The sequence below is a fragment of the Perognathus longimembris genome, chromosome 12, assembly GCF_023159225.1.
Source record: "Perognathus longimembris pacificus isolate PPM17 chromosome 12, ASM2315922v1, whole genome shotgun sequence".
Taxonomy (NCBI): domain Eukaryota; kingdom Metazoa; phylum Chordata; class Mammalia; order Rodentia; family Heteromyidae; genus Perognathus; species Perognathus longimembris.
The window spans coordinates 47,355,779-47,377,786 of NC_063172.1; the positions used below are offsets into that span (position 1 = coordinate 47,355,779).

At 37.0% G+C, this 22,008-nt stretch overlaps 1 protein-coding gene across 3 annotated transcripts in view; it reads right to left on the bottom strand.

Annotated features, from left to right (window-relative positions):
* Zfhx4 (zinc finger homeobox 4) overlaps positions 1–22,008 on the bottom strand; it is a 188,788-nt gene that overhangs the window by 159,204 nt on the left and 7,576 nt on the right. For 2 of the 3 annotated variants that reach the window (XM_048358503.1, XM_048358502.1), the window contains exons 2-3: positions 3,933–6,580; positions 2,563–3,065 (exon numbers count right to left, since the gene is read on the bottom strand). In XM_048358503.1, the coding sequence (XP_048214460.1) occupies positions 2,563–3,065; positions 3,933–6,534 (3,105 nt within the window). In that variant the 5' untranslated portion in view covers positions 6,535–6,580. The remainder of the gene's footprint in view (positions 1–2,562; positions 3,066–3,932; positions 6,581–22,008) is intronic. The other variant, XM_048358504.1, reaches the window with a different exon arrangement.

Here is a 22,008-nt window from a genome sequence, read left to right on the forward strand (position 1 = left end):
TATTCAAATCGAAATGACACATCATCACACTTAGAGTGTTATGAATCAATATGTTGTCAATAATGAGGAAAGCTGTTTTATCACAGCTCTGTATTTGTCTTATAACTGCCACTTGTCACTTTTCTGTATTGTCTAAATAACTCATGCTGCAAAATAATGTAAATTAAACTCTTAATGAAAATATTTTTATATAGGAGATTGTTGTATAGTCATTAACTCTGAAACTACTCTAAGTCAAATTTTAATATTTTAGCTGTAAGATAAACCACAATTTTTTTCCAGGCCCAGGACAATTTGTTAGATTCCCATTTAAAAGCAATTAATATTACTTATGAACCAATTTTATTGTGCCGACATAAGCTGACCAAGCTTGCTAATATCCTCATTACAGAGCTGGAAATCCTCTATGTCTGACTACACACTTTCTGAAATCAGTTTGGAAATGGCCTGCTCAACACATTGGTCCCTAGAGGTGTTTTGTTGTTGTTGTTGTTTCGTTTTTCCTTCTGCCTCCTCCTCCTCCTCCTCTCCATATTATTATAAAGTCCTTTTTGAAGGAAAATACAAAACAAAAGTTTGGGTTACCAGATACCAGGTTTCAGTTGCTTAGATAATTCTCTCTAGTCTCCTTTTAATTCAAGGAAAGTTCAGTCAAGAAAGTTTGTTTGTGGGATAGCCATATTTAAAGCATTATACTAACTAAAGATATTTTAATATTTAAGAGGTAAATAACTATGAAGTATATTTTATATGATTTATAAAATCTTTCTGATTAAAATACTTTTTGATTTTCTCCTTAACTTCAAAGCCTCATTTATAATGAAGCTTTTATCTCAAGTTGTTATTATAAACTCAGAGACAATGTCTAAGTCTTCCTGCAAAGGAACTTCAAGAGTCACTCTGGCACTTTGCAAATCTCCCTGAAGAAAAGTGAAGTGTCCAATCCACACTTACAGAAGGAATTGATAAACTTCACACACACACACACACACACACACATACACACACACCACATACCACACAGAGATTCTCCTATACATTTAAAATTTGTTCAGACAAATTGATTAAATAACTATTCCTGAGAAAATAAATTGTAACCTTCTTTCTTTCTCTACTTTTCAGATGAGTGTATTAAAATGAAAAAAAGTTTATATTTACATCTTCTATTCACAATATGTTAATATAAGTGTTAGAGGTGCTACATGAATATAAACACAGTTCATGAATATTCTACATAGCTCCCAAGGTCTAAATCTATTATTTATACAAACTTAATTTTTTTCCTCCTCGGTATTCTAAAACTTTTACTAGGTCAAGTATCCACACAAAAAAAATAGTATACAATTAAAAAGCTACCTTGCAAAACTTATGAATTATAATATAATTAATTCTTTACATTTTTAATGCTTACATTAGGGCATGTGTCCCCCACCAACTGTGTAGTCCAAATCAAATACTGAAATAATGAAATTGATCTACAACATACCATTGTCACCGGAACAATGTAATAAATTCTCACACTCCCTCTTTAGGTTTTTATTCATAGTACATCCACCTTGAATTTGAACTTCAAGAAAAACCCAAACATAGAGCATCAGAGAAGCCCACATAAATAATTGCTCTAACTAATCCAGATAAATACATCTGCTCTTTTGTTATGTATTTGTAACTGCAAATAGGATTGTTTTTAAAACCGTAGATATTATATTGTTGGTTCACTCTACTGCAGGTAGCAATGATTTCTAGTGTAAATCAATAGGTCACACTTGCAAGATGGATTTTGTAATCATTTTTAGGACTGTTACAAAACTCATGATTGACATGTTGGCCAATCCTCATTTGCAATTATGCATTCCATCATCACAGCTTTTCCAGGAAACATAAATTTTCTTTACCATTTTATGCATGTATATATCTACCTACAAACCATGCTTTAAGGGGGAAAAAATCATTACTAGTTACAAAACAACAGAGTTTAGTTTTGAAGAATTTCATCTGATGCTGAGAGAGAGTATGTTTACTCAATCTTAGTGAGAATGCATGCACACATAAAGGAAACATCATGTTTAGATCATTCTTACTTGTTTCCAAACAAGTGATGCATTCACAAGGGAAGACACCATTTGTGTGTTCTGCTCCTTGCAACCAATCACATTTAGCTTAGACCAGTGCCATGTGTTGCTTTTGGTTTTTAAACCAATAAATAAGTAAAAGGGATTTTAAAGTATTATTTGATTTATGACAATACCCAGAAAAGTTCTTCTATTCTTTGCCACAAAACAATCAATGCCACTGAGACAGGTGGAAATCGGACATGTAACACATCCTTTAAATAAATTCTCCATTGTCTTATATTTCAGGATGCTTTCAGACTGTTAATCAAAAACCATGTATCTGTCTTGGTATTCTCTTTCAGTTTCTCTCTGTCTCTCTGTCTCTCTCTCTTTTTTCTTCTCACTTTCTCCCTATCCATCTTTTACTTTGCACATTTTTGCTCCCAGCTCTGAAACAGTTAATTTCCTTGTCTATTCTGTGCGAACAGAAATGGATGTTGCTGCTTACCTTGTAGAGCTTCAGGGCCGCCTCGTGCCTGTGATTGGTGGTATGCAAGCGTAATTTATCCACACTGTTGGTATAGTAGTCACAGGCGTTACATTTTAGGTGTACAGGGTTGCCAATGGCAATGCACTTCAACCTCCACTCGTTGCTTTTGCCCCCTTCTTTAATGTGGGCCACCAGTTGATATTTCTGCATATGTTTATCAGTCTTGCAATGGAGCTGGAAGTTGGCTTTGAGCTGAGTGTTGTAGTTACAGAGCTTGCACTGGTAGATATCTCCAATTACAGCTCTCCATTCCTCTTCAGGCAGAGAGCGCTCACTGCTCACATGCACACTTAGGGCCTCCAGGCTGTCAGAGGTGAATTTGTTGCAAACAGCACACTGGAATAGCTTCAGCGCTGGGTCACTGATATAAGGTGACAGCTCTCCTGCAGTAAGGAGGGACAGGTCATCACCCATTAGCTGACCACTGGCAAGCCGGATTTCAGGCGGCAGCTCATTATTTACTACAGGGAAAAAAATTAAAAGGAAAAATAGAGACTAGAAAACACAGCACACAAAAAGGAATCTGTAAAATAAAGTCGTGACGAGGAATGTGCTTTCTCTAGAGCTTAAACTATAAAAAGCTGTAATAGGATTGAATCAGGATCAATTATAATCATCCCTTTCAACTTCTAAATTCCCTCATCAGATAGCTTTAATTACTCCTACTAGGCATGATGTCATTCTGAAATTTGTATTTTCCAAGGCGAGAAAGTTGATCAATACCATAACAAAACAGTCATGTGTTTGCAATTCAAGTCCCTAGATAAACGTCCATAAACACTAATTCTTGATTTCCCAATTTGGCTTAAAGCTTGATGAGATTTGGCTAATACTTTATGCAGTACTGCAATCTACAGGCAAATACCTGGGATAAGGTAAACATTCTTATTGTTAGTTTAAATTATCTTCCATCGTTACTGTTTTAATAATTGTTCAAAAATATATAATTAAAATGACAGTAACTCCTTTTGCTCTCACGCTAGATATTTTATAGTCACTCAAATTGAAGCTACAAACCTTGTTAATTATGGCTAATGATAGCAAGCAATTAATCCAAATTAGCATTTGTTAATCAACCTCCTAAAGGAAGACAGTTTGCTAACTGTCTCACAGGCTGTCATTGATCCCTTAACTCTCTCCTCTCTGACATCAATTTAGCTTTGAAGTAATAGCCAGCTGGCACAGTTTTTGCAGGGGCAACTTAAGAAAGTCCTTTCTAGTAAACTGTCCCCAATGTGTTGGCACCTGCCACTTGATCCCAGTGCTTCCCGCCAAGTCCAAATGTGATTAGCAAGTGACAACAGTGCAGAAGAGCAGCAAATACTAACCGAGTCCCGGTGCCAGGGCCGCAGCTGTGGCTGGATCCAGCTGGAATGGATTGATCATGAGCTGAGGGTCAGCCGGGTTTTCCAGCTTCATTCCGGTCAGGCCTATGTTCTGGGCCAGGTAGTACTGATAAAGCTCTGCCTCAGCTGGGGCCAGGCCCAGGTGCAGGTTATGCTGGATCTGCTTCATGTTCTGTTGCAAGAGCATCATATTATGCATGTGCTTTTCGCTGGTCATATGAATCCGGAGGTTCCTGGCCACGTTGGTCTCGTAATCACAAACCTCGCACCGCCAGGTGGGTTTCTGTTTGGGTTTAGATGGCGAGGGTGTTCCACAGCCACTGAGGCTGGTGTTGGGGGTTGGGGCAGAGTGGCCAAACACCTGCTCGCTGTTACCATTTTGGAGATTCTGAACATTGTTCAGATGCTTGTCTGACTGCATATGAATACTGAGGTTGCCTTTGGTCGTGGTAGAGTAGTTACAAACCTCACAACGGAAGGGTTTATAGCCACACGTGTAACTCTCTCCCCGGGCAAGCCGTGGGTGAGGCTGTCCAGTCTTACAATAAACACAAGAGCCTCCTGGCTCAGGGTGTTTCTCCTTCATGTGGGCCTCCAGGGTCTGCTGATATTTGTAGTGCCAGTTACATTTGGGACATTTGAGGGTTTTGCATGAGTTCCTTGAATGCATCATAGTCATATGACCCCCAAGCGACCTAGAAGACCCCAGAACCGTGTCACACTTGGGACACTCGATACCACTGCCTGGTGAGCCATCTCCTCCGGGCCCTGGTGTGCCAGGCGTACTGGGGGTGAAGCCATGCTGGTGAGGAGTCGTGGAACTGTCTTCTTCTCCCCGGGCTGTGTCATTGGGTTGAGCTGCTGTGGCACTGTCCTTACTGGCACTTGGATCTGCAAAGTCCTTGCCACCTGTGCCATAGCTAGCAGCTACGCTGCTGCCTCCGGCCCTTAGAGCAGCAGTCTGCTTTTTCTTTTCGGGGTCATCAGCAACCGTGGCTGAGGACGACAAGGTGTTGGTACCCTTTTCAATAAATTTTAGCACACTGGATGATAAAGGAGAAATGCTTTGGTTTAAGAGAGAGAAATCTTTGCTAGCAATACTATCGGTGAGTTCACCTAACACTTCCTCATCGTCAAGTTCATTGGAGTAGGCGTCCTCTTCCTCCTCGTCTCCCGCTTCAGTGGGTTCACTTTTGACAGGGCATTCCCCATTGGGGTGTAAGACGTTGCTCTCTTTTGGCCTTTCACAGTTGTTCTCTTGGTCTTTGCTCTCTGACATCTTGCTAGACTCAGATGATGAGTGGCTGAGGGAGACAGAGGTAATTGGGGTGTTCACCACTAAACTAGACAGCCCCCCCAGATTCACTTCGGCCTTTGGCATTTGGGTGATCCCCAGCGGCTGCTCTGCTGAGCTCGAGGAGGGGCTCGAGCTTCCTTTTAAGAAGGCAAAGCCAGCAGGTACTGAGTCACCATTTTCAACATGAAAAGCGCTCCATAAACCGTGGAAGGTTGGATCGGGTCCTATGAGGTTTGTAGTAGAAAAATGGGGATAAACAGAAGTGGATTTTTTTGGTTCCAGAAAGCTTATAAGAGGTTCTTTGTCTTTGCCAATCCCCTGTATTATGGCGGAGACGCATTTATTACTGAGGAGCTTCTGCTCCTCGTCGTTGAGGGTCATCCGATGGTCGTGCACGGCGTGGGTTACAAATGACCTGATATAACCGAAAGACAACTTGCACAAGAAACACATTAAAACAGGTTTCCTCTTCCCATCGCTCACACAACCATCGAATTTGGACAAGTCCACATTGCTAGGGACATCTTTGGACACACAGGAGTTTTTGGCTGAGCCATCACTGGTTAGATAGTCTTTCTCTCTCTTGTGTCGGAGATCATAGACACGGAAACTGTGCAACACAGGACCAACTCCTGCTAATGCTGAGGTATTTGGGAAAGCCTGGTCGGCTGTAAATGGTTTCCCGAGGGATGAAGCGATATGAAAAGTGTTGATGATCTGTGGGTAGAACGACATAGGTGCAGAAGCAGACTGATCGCTCTTCTCACCAGCCGATGCCAGGGAGTCCAGGAACATCGCTGTGGAAAAGAGTTTACTGTTTGCCCCAGTCTGTGCATTCTGCCCACTTTCTTTGGAGTCCTCGATTATATATGCTGACCCATCGGGCTGGTAAACGATCTCCCCTGTTAAGTTCTCCACGTCACTGTCCTCTAACTCGCTGATTTCACTCTCGTTGTCATCCTTTAGGACAGGAAGGCGGGCGTTCGGGCAGTGGTGTTCCATGTATTTCTGTAAACTGGGAAAAGAAGTGGCACATTCGTTGCAGGGTATCTCCTTGGCTGAGGTAACCTGAGTGGCAGCTGCATTCTCGATGCTGAAACCCAGCAAGACTTCACTTTTGCGCTCATCCGTTTTCAGGTTGTCATCTCTGGAGCTGTTTTCCCTGTCAGGCTCCATCCCTGCAACTTTCTCTGGCACCTCATTATCAAGTTGTGGCGTTCCACATAGCTTTGATGTGCTCTGCCCATTTTCCTGCCTTGAGATAGGAGGGGAGTCACAGGTTTCCATGGCAATTGCTACATGGGGATCTCATTTCATCCAACCTGTCAGGGACCTGGATAAAAAATAAGGTGAGAGAAGCCATTTTTATTAAATAATGACACAGCTCACTAATAGCCCATCACTAATTTACAGTTGCCGTAAACTTGCCTATCTAAAAAGGTGAGGGGAAGAACTTAAACCCATCACACCTATCTGTCACAGACAGACTCTGTATAAATGTAGCCAAATAATGTAGATCGCTATTGTGGGCCTCTCTTGACATCTAAGGTGTTGTTGAAACAGCTATGAGCATTCACATAGAATCTAAAGTGTGTATAAGTAATCCTTATTCTTTTCCTTCCTGTTTTCTTTAAAATAAACAAACAGAAAGAATGTACTATGCATAAGTACTTTAAAAAATACTTCTAGACTGGAGTGGGAATGGAAATGAGTTTCCCATACAACAGCAAGTATTGAAGAACAACACGAATACCATTTAATTTCTCAAATTTTTCTTTAGCAGACAGTGACTAGATTTGAGGGGGGAACCAACACCTAAAAGAACCTTAAAATTAGAAATATGACAGACAAGCAGAGCAGACCAAACTCTTCTCTGGTTTTCATTTTGTCAGGAAAGCAGCTTACTACAAACCTTCCCCCTTGAAAAAACTCTCAGCAGGTATCTAGCTGGCCCTGACTAAGCACCAATCACAATTTTCCCTCACACTTCAGTCATGTCAATGGGCACCAGAACAGAAATTAATATTTACCACAGCCAGTCCTATCATCCTAGGGGACAATCGCTTTGACTCCATTTTTTTTTCTTTCTTGCAATATGTAATGAACATCATTTCAAATAACATTTTGATGTTATCAGTCCTGTTGAGTTGCCTGTCTCTCAACCATTACCTCAATCAGCATCTCCCCTGGCTTAACAAATCATAAGCATGTATTCCCCATGAAAATCCTTCAATCGTTTCTGAAGTTTTTTGTTTATTTATTTTTTCTTCCAATAAACACTCTTTGCTAAAGATATGATACACTCGGTAAAAGCTATGTCAATTTCTGGAAGTGAGGGGAATGTCAGGGGAAAGTTGGACATGCTATCTATACAAAATATGTTCCTGTGTGTGTGTGTGTGTGTGTGTGTGTGTGCCTGTGTGTGTGTCTGCCTGTATGCTTCAGCTACTGTGAGATCAGCTTGATTAGAGCTAAGCTTCCCTGAGTCCCCACAGATTGTTCAGTTTGCAGAATGATGGGTCTGTACACAACAGTTGAGGGGCCTGAAACTTTACTGTTTACTTTTGGCCTATGACATAGGCATGGCCTTGACTTTATGAAAGAGGAACTCATAAATGGGACTCATAACTTCAAGGCCACGAATGCCTTAATTTAAAAGAATCAACACATTCACCCCTCATCCTTACAGTTTTTGAAATAAGGAAGTGTGGTGTTGTGTTACATTGTAAATTCTATCAGTTATGATAAACAAGTACTACTCAGCCAGTATTCTCCACCCAACCCTGTGTCCTGGTAGTCTTTACAGTGACATAGAGCTAAGAAAACAAGAGAGAGGATTGGGTCCACCGAAGTTTCTATATATTTTAAAAATTCCTTTCAAAATTTCTCTTAGAAGGAAGATATCATTGAAGGCCACTGACAAAGTGTGAAGAATAGCTTATTGATACTCTCCTTTACTGTAATCAAATCTAATCTTGGCAGCAAAATCAGAGGGAAGTGATCAGTTTAGGATACATCAGAAGATCTTCCTAGACTGAAAATGAAATCAAAATTCATTTTGGTATTGGAGATGGTTAAAATGACATTCTAATTGCTCAAGAATCAAACATCACAAAGCTTAGTGTGTAATTTTAATCATTGATGAGCTCCAGGTTAATTATCCTCATGACATGCATGCAGCTTTTAAAACCCTGTGAAATAATCTGATAACCATAACCATGAAAACCTAATAATTTTCTAATTAGGCCACAAACATTAATGTTTACCTTTGCATTTACCAATTCTGCACAATACATAGATACTGAAGGCAGAAAAAATACAAAAAAATAGAATCCCTTGCTGGACTGAAAGTAATAAAGAACTCACAATGACACTAGAGGTCTGGAGTGAAAACAAGGTGCAAAGTAGTAAAGTATGATGCAAATTAAAATCCAAAGTTCCAGACCAGAAACCATAATGCTTTTCCCACAATGAAAAAATAATGGACTAGTCTCGGTTCACATATCTAATATTTGAAAGAAGATCCATCTTAACTGTAAAGAGTAAGGAGAGTTACCAAGCCTCTTAATGTTTTGTGGAAGTTTCTAAGCCATTGCTTTATTACTGAAATTCAATTTTGTCTTTTTCCCTACAATAGTCCTCAGCAAAGGCACACACACACACACACACACACACACACACACACACACACACACATACATACACATACACACACACATACACAAAGAAAAAAAATTCGCTTGAATAATTACACACATTCCAAATGTATTGCAAGTGAGTTGTAGATAATAAGTAGTTAATAATTTTGGCCACATGCCAAATGGACTATACAGTGTATCATTTCCATATTTCTCTATATAAAATAGATTTCCCTTTTTAATTCTACCTTAAAAGAGACAGAAGTGACTATAAAAAAATTATACAAGTTATATTAAAGATCCATCAAGGGTCAAATCAATGTGTTAGGATATATATAGTTATAATATTCCCATATAATTTTACACAGAATTGCCTACCAATTTTTCTCAATAAGCTACACATTAATCAGAAACTAAGTCAAATACATTAAGTCTTCTATGCAATCAAATTTATGTTTCATTCTAAAGCCAACAACTAAACTACTTAAACTGATATAGCTGGAAATGTATTACCTGACTTTTAATTTTTTTCTATAGCTATTAACTGTAACCATAGTCATGTTTATCAGTCTATTTTGATGGTATCATTTTAGTCATGCAGTTACAAAGTTATTTAGATCAGCCTGTACAGTGACAGAGGATGATGCTAAGTGATTTCACTGTCATCAATGTCAGATGATGTTTTTTCTTTTATTGATGTGATCCATTTAGGAAATTTATGCTAGTTTTATAAAAAAAAAAAAGTCCCAGAATAAAGATCACAAAGCCAACCATTTAACTTAAGCCACAGAATTCATTCCAAAATGACTGCTTACCATGTAAATTCACTATAAAAGTTACTTCACCATTTTAGCTGTCTTCTATTTAGTCTTCACCAATTTCTTGTCCCCACTGCCAAGCATTCTATTTTTAAAAACCAACAAAGTCCTCCAGAAATTCATAAGAGAAAACTTAATGTCATTTAATGCCAAAGTCAGAGCAATACATACCTGCTGGTCTGCTTAGAATATATGTACTTTTTAGTTTTGTATTCTCAGTATTTCACAATCTTTGTGACTTTGATCATGTCAAATCCCTCTTTCGGAAATAATGGACAAGATGCAGAAAAGAACTTTTTTTCTCTCTCTCACTCTCTCCTTCTGCTTTGCTCTCGTCTGCAGTCACTGCTGCCCAAACTCTGCTCTGCTAAATGACCAAACCCACCTACAGGAGCCAGACTAATGAAAGGGGTCCTCTCTGAACAATAGAAGAATTCCTTTGCATTCAGCAAGCCGATTTCCCATTACAACCCCAAATCAGAGAGGCCAGTTTTACCTCTGTTTTTTAATTGAGATTGTCCCAGCCCTCTTCTACGGTCCATTGAGACAGTGTTTGTGAAATGATTAAAAAGAACGTGATCTGATCAAGAGGCCAGAATAATAGGAAAGGAATGCTAGGTTAGCCACTCTGCTAAGTGCTGGGAAAGGAGACCCAATGTGCTTCTTAGCCTATTGTTTTCATTCTCATCTACTCTTTATCCATTTCAAAGCACTCTAAGTTTTTATTTACTCCATTTGAAATGGCTTAAAAGTTGTCCACTTACAAGAGAATTTGGTAACAAGTTACAAATCAAAAAAAGGAAAATAAATAAAAATCCTTGAATTATATCAAGTTTCCAAAGGTCATCACTGTCTCTGCTGTGGCCTTTTCCCCATTCCAAATCCTCTATCAATATGTCATAGTGAGTTAGACAAAGACAAAAGAGAGGCGCAGTGTGAAAACGGCACATATATCTAATCCTGACAAAGCAATGAATAGACCTTCACAAGTATAATTATACTTGTTTATTTGTTGCCACGTACAGAGAACTGATGAAAAAAATCCATCAAAGTGGTATTATGCAGACACCAGAGCTTCTTTTCTTTGGTTGCTAAAGCCACATTGAGGCTTAAATTCCTTATTGTTAAATTCAGAAGAAAGAAAAAAAAAAGATTTTTGGTTGGACCTTTTTTTCCCCCTTGCATCAGTTGCTGACAGATCTTTTGTGTACCAGGCTGTATTAGTTCACACCACTACCTCAGTTTTACTCACGTTGGAATTCATAATTACAAACCACTGTACAGAAGCTTTTCAAAGGGTGTGGTATGCTGACCAAGAGAAAAAGGTAGTGAAATTGTCCTTTTCTCACAGCTTCTCTTTTGGTATAACAATAGATAGGTAAATACCTGGATGGAAACCCTACTTACATCAGAACACATCTTTGATCTCCCTCCTTTAAGGTGGTTTTTCCTTAAACCAGCCTTATCTGCAGTTTGCTTATTTTAGTAGATATTTAAGCATTTTGTAAAAGATTGCATAACTTTTTTCCCACTGCAGTATTAAAAATATTAGCAAAAGGAAGGCAAATAGAAGGATGTCAAAGGATTGCAAATATGAAGGGAAAAGGTTTCAAACCCAACTATTAAGGGACCACTGTGTTCCAATAGACACTAAATCAAATAACTTCACAAAAGCACATTTTTTTAGAGGTGGGATACAGAGCCAAGCAAGCTTTTCTCTGGCAGCATAGAAATATATCAAAGTAAATGCAATCTGCATAGTTAATGTTTGTGAGCTTTACAATTTAAAACAGAAAAGCTGTAATTTTTCTTTGCTGGCAATCTGGAAACACTCTGGAGTTAATTACAGCTGATTCGGAGTGAACCACACAAACAAAGACCAGTCTATGTCCAGACAATTATACTGCATTAACCAGCTTAGAGCTTCCTGCTGATGTTTCAAGCCTCTTCTGTTACACCCTTCTACCTTCCCAGCACGAGAGAAAATGCTTCTGCAAGAAAGAATTAATGAAGAGAACTGCAAAAGAATGTGTGACGACCTCTCCTGACACGGCAAAAACTTTCCACCCATGTCATGACAAAGGGGAGAAGGTAATTAAGTTTGAATAGAAGGATGTAACCAAATATATTCTGCATTTAAAACAAGCACATTTCTAAGAAGGGAAAGTTTACAAAGACATTGTCAGTGTGCAAGTCAACGAAGTCATTTTTCCCTGGCCCTCTCTCATTTTTCTCATTAAGCTAAATTAGTTATTCAATGCAGATTTGTTTCTTTCTCTATAAATAGGACCCTTGTGGCTGATGCAAAGTCTTCTAGTCCTTCTTTGATTCTTTTCCATTTTTCCTCTTTCCCGCTTGCTACCCTCATTTCCCTTTATCCTCTCTCACATCACTAAGTTTGCATGTACTTCATGTCACAATTCCATAGCATTAAACATATGCCTTGCAGAACTAAAGAGGAAAGGTATACGTAACCACTGAGCCCAATAGTTCTTAATTTGATTAGTTATGGGAAATGGGAGTTTACAACTTTAATCAAACTCCAGTTACTTTCCTTTGAGAGGAATCAATAATCTCTCTTTAACCAAATTACTCTATTATATGACTCATTTTATTTGTTTGCTTCAGGAAAATTTCAGAATCTGTGAGCAAAAAGAACCCAAAACTTTCACTACCACTGCAAACAAATTTTGGTACTCTTATTAGCCATTCTGGTTGGTTTCTAACTGGAAATGAGTAGCTTGCATTGGTGTGAGACAAGGACGTGAATCATAATTATGCTCAGTGCCTCTTTTTGATTCTTTGATACTGTTTTGCTCCTATTCCAGCTGACATTGGGGCTTTGTAGTGATTGCTTCATTAACGGGTAAGGATGTCCTAATCAACTAAAGTATTACTAGAAAGCTGTTGTTTGCCAATATTGGAAGAATATGCTGACTTCTTATGCATCCTCAAAAAAAGGAAAGCGAACTTCTAAATGCAGTTACCAAAACATACTTAAGTATTAATTCATCTTCCTTTGTCTTGTCTATGCAAAGGAGGATTAGAGTTAAATAAATGTATAAAACTCTAAATTTTTCTTCTCTAATAAAATACATTTCTATAATATTACTAAAATACATAAATATACTTCCTAGAAATACCAGATTATATAAATTGTTGTCAATTTTATAAGCACCTCAGTAATGGAGACATTTATTTTCCCTTCTTAGATCCTCTCCCTCAATTCCTATCATATTTGAGAGTTCAAGTGTGTCACACCACCAAATATGCTTTAACAGGAAACCCTTTAGTTTACCTTAGAGGGGAAAAATATAGACCACATCAATCACTTTTGAAAATTTATAAATCATAGTTGCCATGTCTTTTGTATTTCTATTTCTAATCTTTAGAATGTAGTTGATTAATCTCCCTGGCCTATCCACACAGTGTTGACTTGATAGTACTTTTTAAGCCACAATTTAGGAACATTTAAAAAGTAATCTTAATTAGTTTTATAAGTATAGACATTTCAGTTTCAAAAAGAGATTTACTAGATAAGCGAAAATCACTGCACGTGTTATTTATCTCATCTACAGTATAAAGACAATCTATTTTTGCATATATCTGTATATTCCCTAATCTATTCATATGTAAAACTGATAGCTGAAATACTGACAACTGATTATTTGAAAAAGAAGACAGCTATGTAATTATTTACACTTCACTTTCTCCCACCAATATGATTTCATAACCAATATAACAATAAATGTAATAGTGTAAGTACATTTAAAAAATCCTTCCTTGCAAGGTATGTACCTACAGTAATTATCCTCATAAAACTAATCACAGGTTCAGATAGTCCAGCAAGCAATCCTATTTCCTAAGCAATGATTTCACTGCTATTACATGATTTCAAATAGTTTGAATGAAGAAAGCTATATTCATAATTCTTTAAATCACAACCTTAGTTCATAATACTCTTAGAATATGCCAAATAAAAGTCTCTTTTTTATAGCCCATGTACATATTTTAAATTTATATTAAAAATCTACATTAGGACTGGCATAATCGAGAACATAAGTGGACTGCCAAATTTTCTTCTGGATGAAATATTGGCAAATTCATGTTTGATTACTAAGATTATTTGGTTATTTATTTCTATTATAAAGAGCCTTTGGTTTGGGTTTTCCTTATTTTCATTTTTTCTTTTCTTTTATCATTTCTTTTGGCCTGAAACTTAATTTGACTGCTGCCCATCAGTGAAGTGTGCAATTCAGTAATTAACTTTTGTGTTTTAAATGTATGAACTTTAATTAGATTTCATTATAAACAAACAAATGTCAACCATAATTATAAGCTCCTTGGTTTACCCACATATTATCCCTTTTCAAACAAACTTGATGTCAGACAAATTAAAATCAAGCAGCCAGCAATTTTGAGTTGAATTTTACATGATCTGCTGGTAACCTGATTACTTTAACTTCAATATCATTACAGGAAAAGTATTTCAGGAAAAATAATTACAAGAATTCCAACAGGAGACAAGCTTAATTGTATTGATTCAAAAGATGCATGGTCACAGGAGCCATGTTGAAGGAATAATGTTATCTCAAATCTACAGTTTCTATTAAAATGAAATTGTCCAGCATGAAAGAAGCAATTTAAGATTAGTGTCTGCAGAACTAGAGATACGAAACTAACTAAATAATTATCTTTGCCCAATTATCTTATACTTTAAGTAGTAAAAGACCAGTGTGGAACAACTACGAGGCCTGAGATTTGCAGGTTTATTTACTGGCTGGTGTATCTATTAGGACCAAGAACAAGTGGAGCTGTCAGGACATAATGAAGGTAAATGATTAGTTAGCACCAAGCCTGAACTCTTCTTCAATGCAATAAGAGTTAATTAAAGTTTACCACCAAACATCAACCAAAGCAGGATGTTGATCAGGTTTCAGTATTAAGTGCAAACAGACAATAGTTGGCAGCAATTAGTGCTGCTATCAAATGACATGCAATGATAATTATACATTTAAAACAGCTAAAGAACTGGGGGAAAAACTAATCAGCCTCTTTGACGACAAGTACTCAAAGGGCAGGAAACAGGTATCAGATTATGCCACTTTAACACTGTAAATCAATAGAATTAAACAAGAAAAGGTTGTATGGGTACATTATCTGAAAGAGAACAGTTAACTGGACCCGAAATGAAGTAAATCTGCTACTATTGGTCTATCAAAGATAAGAACTCCTGGGACTAAAGAAAATAAGTTACTTTTCAATTAAAGTTTCAGAAAGAACTCTGTAAAGAAAGTTTAGCCTCTGGGTTTCCTGTGAATTCAACAATGTAACAAGTATTTCACCATCGGTATTGTTATCCAAGTTAAGTGTTAACTTTCACTCTCCTATACTGTCAAAAGGACTTTATACCTGAATATTACTTTTGTATCCAAATATTATCTCTCTGGAAAGCTTTAAGAAGGGTGAAAGAATTGAATTCTTTTCAAGGTAGCTAAACTTAAAACAAAAGCAATGTATACATATTTCAGCATATGGTATGCAGGTCTTCTTTTGAAGCTATTCAAAACTTTGACTTCAATTTTGTTGAACAGTCAATGATCCTGCAAACCATATATTCCTAAAAATTATTTCAACCAATGGAGCTCATGCTTTTCCAGGGTTTCAGGATGACAGCCTAAAGCAGGTGTCCAGAAATGTTCCCATCCTCATGACTTCCAGCTCTCCATTTTCTCAACTAATTATGTGAGGCGAAAGATTTGTACACAGCATTGGCTAATCCCAAAATTTCCCTGGAGTTAAATCTAAGCCATGGCTGACTCTCAGTACCAAAAAAAAAAAAAAAAAAAAAAAAATGTCTCTCTCCAAAAGCCCTTTTGCCCCTTCAGCACTCATACACTCATTGGCCTTGACATTTTCACTTCAGCCATGACAAATGAGCTGATGACTCTGATGTGATTGCACAGGAGGATGGCTTTATCTAAAGCTATATCATTAACTCTCATCACCATCTCCTTAGAAGGCCCTTCTGGGTTCCAATCATGAGTTGTGAAAATTTGAGGGGAAAATGTATTGGTAAATACATGCACTGTAAGTAATAAGAAACCAATGTCATCCAAAGGAGAAAAGTGAAGCCAGAAGGAACAGGATTGGTGGTGGGGGAACGACTAGCATTTAACTTAATGTTGCTCTGGGGATTTCAGTAACTCCACTCAACCTCTGCCCCAGTGAAAACCAGCCAGCTGACTGTCTTTTAAAGGTCCTTTTGCCTTGTGCCTCTCAACATGGAGGCTGGAGCAGAGCACACATAATTTGTGAAGTGACACAAATGAAGCTTCTCAGATAAGTAAACTCACCCATTTCTTTGTTTCTTCCTCCATGTCCTATCTAGTTTATTCTCATACCCTTTGTTTCATAGGGCATTATATCTCTCCTAATTCTCTTTTGGAGTGGGGGGGTGGTGCAGAGGAAAGGAGATGATTGTCAAAATCAATTCTACTTTGAGATCATTGTATTCTTCAATTAGAAAGAAGCGATATTTTTCTAACAATTATTAAATGTGAAACTTTTCAAGCTCTTTGTAAAGGAAAGCTTTTCTATTTCACATAAAGACCACAACCTTTAGGTTAAGTAAGAAGCCAAGTTCCAGTCGCACATGTCTTGTTACATACACTCATGAGTTTACAGAGTAGATCCTTGTTACAATCTCTTTCTCTCCATTCATCTGAGGACACCCAGCCAATCAGAGTCAACTCCCCTATAACAGACTGCCAGAGAGGAGGTCAGGCTTTGAGGTAAAGTGCTATTCACTCTTGGACCATGCAAGGAGCTCTTTATTCCTGTCCTTATTGGCATCAGTCCCCTTTCCTAGAGCAAGAACAAAGCCAAGTGCTCCTGTGAGGTTTATGAATAAATCAGAGGTGAGCCACTTTAAGCGCTGACCGTGATTTCCTTGTTGACAGTGAGCACTTAAACAGCCTTCTATGACCAGCAACTTCTGGCAAACCATAATGATTCCTAATCTGCACCCTGCTTCACTGCAGGATGATTATGTAACCCACCCTTATGTTTCCTGCAAGTTTTCACACTTCAGGCAATTTTTGCTCTATTCGTTCTATCTGCAAAATTTAGCTTTACAATCCCACTGCCAGTCATCACAGGAACTAGGACACCTGAGGAAATTTCTTTCATTGGGAAAACTACACACACACACACACACACACACACACACACACACACACACACACACACACACCAGAACAATGAAAAATAATTTTCATATTCTTGTTATAGAAGCTTAATCACCTAAAGTGAAAAACATGTTAAATGCTTCATGGGTACAAAGGCATTCACACTCACACTCATACACACACAGATTTCATCAGCTTTGTGCTCTAGATATGTGATGTTTCCCAGGAATCTCTATGAGCTTCAATTGCTTATCAGTGAAACAAGGGAATTTTTATTCTAACTCATTCCAATGGCAGCAATCTATGGTTCTAATATGAAAACCCATTTAGATTGCGCTGAAAGATAAAGTTCTCTGTGGAATTTTCCAACATAGGATGAGCTAATTTTATGGTTATATATCCCCTCCCACCTGGATTTCAAGAGGAGAAGCAGATAGTAGTAGCATGAGAAACTGAAATTTTCTATGTATGCTTTTAATTATCATTCATTTTTTAATTCATTCATCAGATATATACTGAGCACAAAGAGTTGCTAATACATATCCACCACTGCCTAGGTGCTGCCCTCAAAAAGGTTACAATTTATCTGAAGATATCCTTAAGAATCACACACACACTCACACACACACACACACACACACACACACAATGCTAAATCATTGTTTCCATTACTGCACTATATCCTCACTCTAGTCAATATTCACTATATGCATAGACTTAAGGAAATATGCTCCAAATAAACTGCTAAGCAAAAATCACACACAAAATCAGAAAGTCACAATCCAAATGCAGTTATATTTCTCAGAAAATATAAACAATTTTTCAAAATGTTTATTAAAATTAAATTCAAAATTACTAAAACCAAACACAATTTTAAACTACAACAGAGGTATATTTCATTATCTGTATGGTTCCAAATTTATATATATATACATACATACATACATCTGTATATACAAATTTATCAAAATTTCTCACTTTTGAACCTGCTTTGTCCTCCATAAAATATTGTTATACAAAGATAAATAATTGTGTGATCTCCTCCAAATTAAATCAGGGTGGGACCCATAACTTGGCAATAAAACCCCCTAAGAAAATATAGGGGTTCTATAGACCTCTACTGTATTTTTAAGAGCTGTATTTCTTCTGTATGTTGATGCTAGCTGGAACAGTACTTGCATTCCTTTCATGGCATTACAAAATATTTTAATACCAATTACATAGAAAGGTACTTCTATGTCTTCTAGCTCAATGTTGGAAAATCCCCTAATTCATAGGCTTTTAGGCAGACTGGGTCAACTGCAAAAATAAATAAGCATTGTTGTCTTTTCTATTATTGTATTTAATGGACGGTCTGGAATCTTGAGTTTATGTGGATTGACCAGGACTGAATTATTTAAAACCGTTTCTGTCCTAATTTGCTTCTTAGATAAATGAAGAACCAAAAACACATTATATATCTAGAAGCCCTCAGAACCAAACCAACTAGTGATGATGTAGTGTCAGATAATATGTGGAAGACTAGCTACTTGAGCTAGGTGCCATCATCTGCAAATGAGAACACAAAGGAGATAAGGCTACTGCTTTTCTACACAATTTCTGTCTCCTCCCGTAGAGGAGAAGAGTACTTTTATAACATCTATGTAGATTTGCTTTATCACAAGCTCTCTAATTAAACATTGCATTCAAGATAGCCATTTGGGAGAAAAGAAGGAAATAGTCTGGGTATTGCAACCTGTCATATTCACCTAATTTTATGTTCAACACATTTTGATCTTATGTATTTTCCACAGCTATCTTAAGACATACAGGAACTGAGGCTAAGAAAGACAAAAACAACTTGGGTAAATTCACTTTCAAGAATTTAACTTCACTGTCTTATCCACCCTATGCAATACCTGTTGGTCGTTCAGTTATCAAAAAAAAAAGAAATTGATTTTCATATATCTAGAATTCAAATGAAAATAAACAAACTCATTTTTAAAAAGTAAACAGAATCAAAGAACACTTATCCCTGCTTTTCACTGTTTCTGTACACTAGTTGCCTCTGAAACATTTCAGCCTTGTCTCCATTTATTTTCCATATTCAGAATAGAAACATTGTTCTTGTTCACACTGTGCTCATGATTATTAAAAGTACATATTAGGTCACTGAGATCATCAGTACTTTTATGAGCCATAGACTTTTCTTGGCATGGAAGCACCTACTCTAACTTCTAACTTAACATAAAAATCTGCTTAACAGACACAGTGATACAAAGCCATACAGAATCTACTTGGGAAGTTCCCCTCAGTCACAATTTCTCCAAGGAGACACTATGTCTGCTGGACTACCATAGCCTAATTACCTTTTCTACTCTTCACCATTCCATCATGTTCATGTTCATTTATGCCATGAGGTCTTTTCAATATACCTGAGCAACCAGAATTTTTGAATGACAACATTTCTGTTCTGTCTTCACATGCACAAACCATTTTTAAGTCAATGATAACTTCTCCTGAATTCAATATCTCATATTATAAAATAAGCCAAGTGTACTGACAGTTTCCAGACTCTACTATCTTAAGAGTTTTTAAATACCTTGCCACTCTCCCTATTCTTTTCTGTTGCGACTGTTTTGGCTAGTTCCTAGAAAATGAAAAATAGTGAGTGAGTCTATAGAAGGCAATTCCACAGGGTGCCACCGTGAGCGCATCTAAAGTGGAAAGGGAAACAGTAATGTAGAAAGAAGGTCAATGTGTGTGGATATGTATGTACTTGTTACTGGTGAAGGAGAATTTTAGCAAGGATGAAACAATTATATCTGCTGCACCAAAAGAGATTATTGATTTTTAATTAATGGCCTGAGTATTATTAGCATTATTCCAAAACTTATACTTGAGAGACAGAACTATAACCTGCATTTCAGAGAAGCCATATTATTAAACTACTACAGGTATAAATAATGAAAACTATAAATCTACTGGTGACTTGGCTTCTTCAACTTATATCTCAAAGCAGGTAAATTTAAGATTTTCCAAAAAACTTCATTTGTGAAGTTTTGTTTTGATTTTAACAATACTAAGAGGTGGAATATACCATCTCATCTCTTTCTGTATTTTAATATTGTTACAACTATAGATTTCCTTTCTTCTGTACAGGGAAGGAAAATGATTTTATGAACAGTTATAAGATGCCTACATTTCACCCTATGTCAATTTTCCCTGGTTAAAATGATTCTGACCTAAATAAATATTTGCAGAATGTTTCTGCTCTTATAGGTAGAAAACAATGGAACCTATCAACTTTGCCTTTTAACTAAGGCAAATGTACCACCATTAAAGGTAAAGTACCACTCTACAGTAATTATCATCACAGCACTGGTATAACGCCAAGACAGGGAACAAACTATCATTTGAATATCTGATACTGGAAGTGTGAACTTCTAATCTGGGTGTGCAAAATACTTGTTCATGGACCATCAAGATATCCTGACATTTTCAGTAAGTGTACTCAAATATTAAACTGTGTTAAATTTTTAACCCTTGTAAGTTGAAGTGGCTAATTATACCAGGGATATTACTTGCCAACTACAAATTTAGCCTAAGAGCTACTTTTAAAGTTGAGTGCATACGTTCAAATATGCCTCAGAAGGGCAAATATTTTATTTCACTCACAAAACTTTAAAGGAATAAAGGAGCAGGAAGCAGCCATTCTTAAGCTGAAGATTTTGCATCAAGCCTGAAAGCATATCAAACTTTCAAGGCAACTTGTGAACCTCCAAAACTAGGGAATTAACAGAACATCAACTCCAGCAAGATCACAAGGAGTACAATCCCTATGCAAGAAAATAATGCCATTGAGCCCTCATTAAAAGCCCATTTTGTCTTTAGCCATCAAAGGCTGTGAGTGCACTAAGATCTTGGTTATATCATCAAGGATAACTCAAACAAGTGCCAAGAGAAATTGTGCACTTTCAGTTCTCACATGTGTCCATCTGTTCACATATAAACATATATTCTGCTTTCTGTCTCATTCCTACAATCTTGATATCAGAATACCCTGGGCTTTTGCCCATTTCCTGAGAATGCAGACATCACATAAGCTCCTATGAACCCATGTGTGATCCACTTCCACGGTGGCTGGCACACTGCCAATTACAACACATGGCGCCTGGTTAACAATGTCTTAAAATATAAATGAATTTATTTTTTAAATTAACACATTTTTCTTATGGAAATACCTTAATAAGCCCTTATACATGTTAAAAAAAAAAAACAGCCTCCATGTGGATTTTTTTGTTCTTTTAAGACTTTTTTCGAGTATATCATAAAGCTAACCATAAAAGTTTCTGAAACAATCCAGAATTTCTTGACAAATTTTAAAAAGGAGTGTAATAAAGAATTTGGGTGACTTTATAACAAAGATCAAACACTTTTCCTTTATAATAAATATGCTGCACTCAAGAGGCAACCCTATACTTTAATTTATGTGAAACACTTCTGATTTCCCAAGTTTCCATATAACTATCTTAATAGTACCTCAACAACTGAACCACTAAAGTGATACGGTACGTGGAAGTTCTACCATCTAGCAACAAACAACCAGCTAGGTTAATATCTGGTGGTTCTTTCAACCCTGCTCTAAGACAGTCTTCAATGGATCATCTGTGGTGACCCTAAACCAGAAAGACCTTATTTCAAATGTATACCTATAAATAATCATCTACATTGCTATCAATTTACATACATACAAAGGAACCCATTCCCACCTTGGAAGTATCTTAATGCTTATGACACTTTAATTGTCCTAATTATGGTTGAAGAAACACCATTAAGATCTCTGATCTCATTGTCAACTGATAACCAGTTACAGCCCCAACTAATGACAAGGGAAACCCTAGTGTGAATATTTCTCACAATGAAGCTATACCACTTAAGACATATAAACGAGACTTACCTTTAAATGAAGCATGCAATATACTGACCACAGCACCATGAAAACTACAGTCAGAACTTTATGAATTAAATCCTAAGAAAGTAGAACTATATTTTCAACTATATTCTCTTCTTCTATACCTTCTCAGCAACAAAGCTGGTAGTACTCTTAAACCACTTAACATTTCAAAAGTCAGA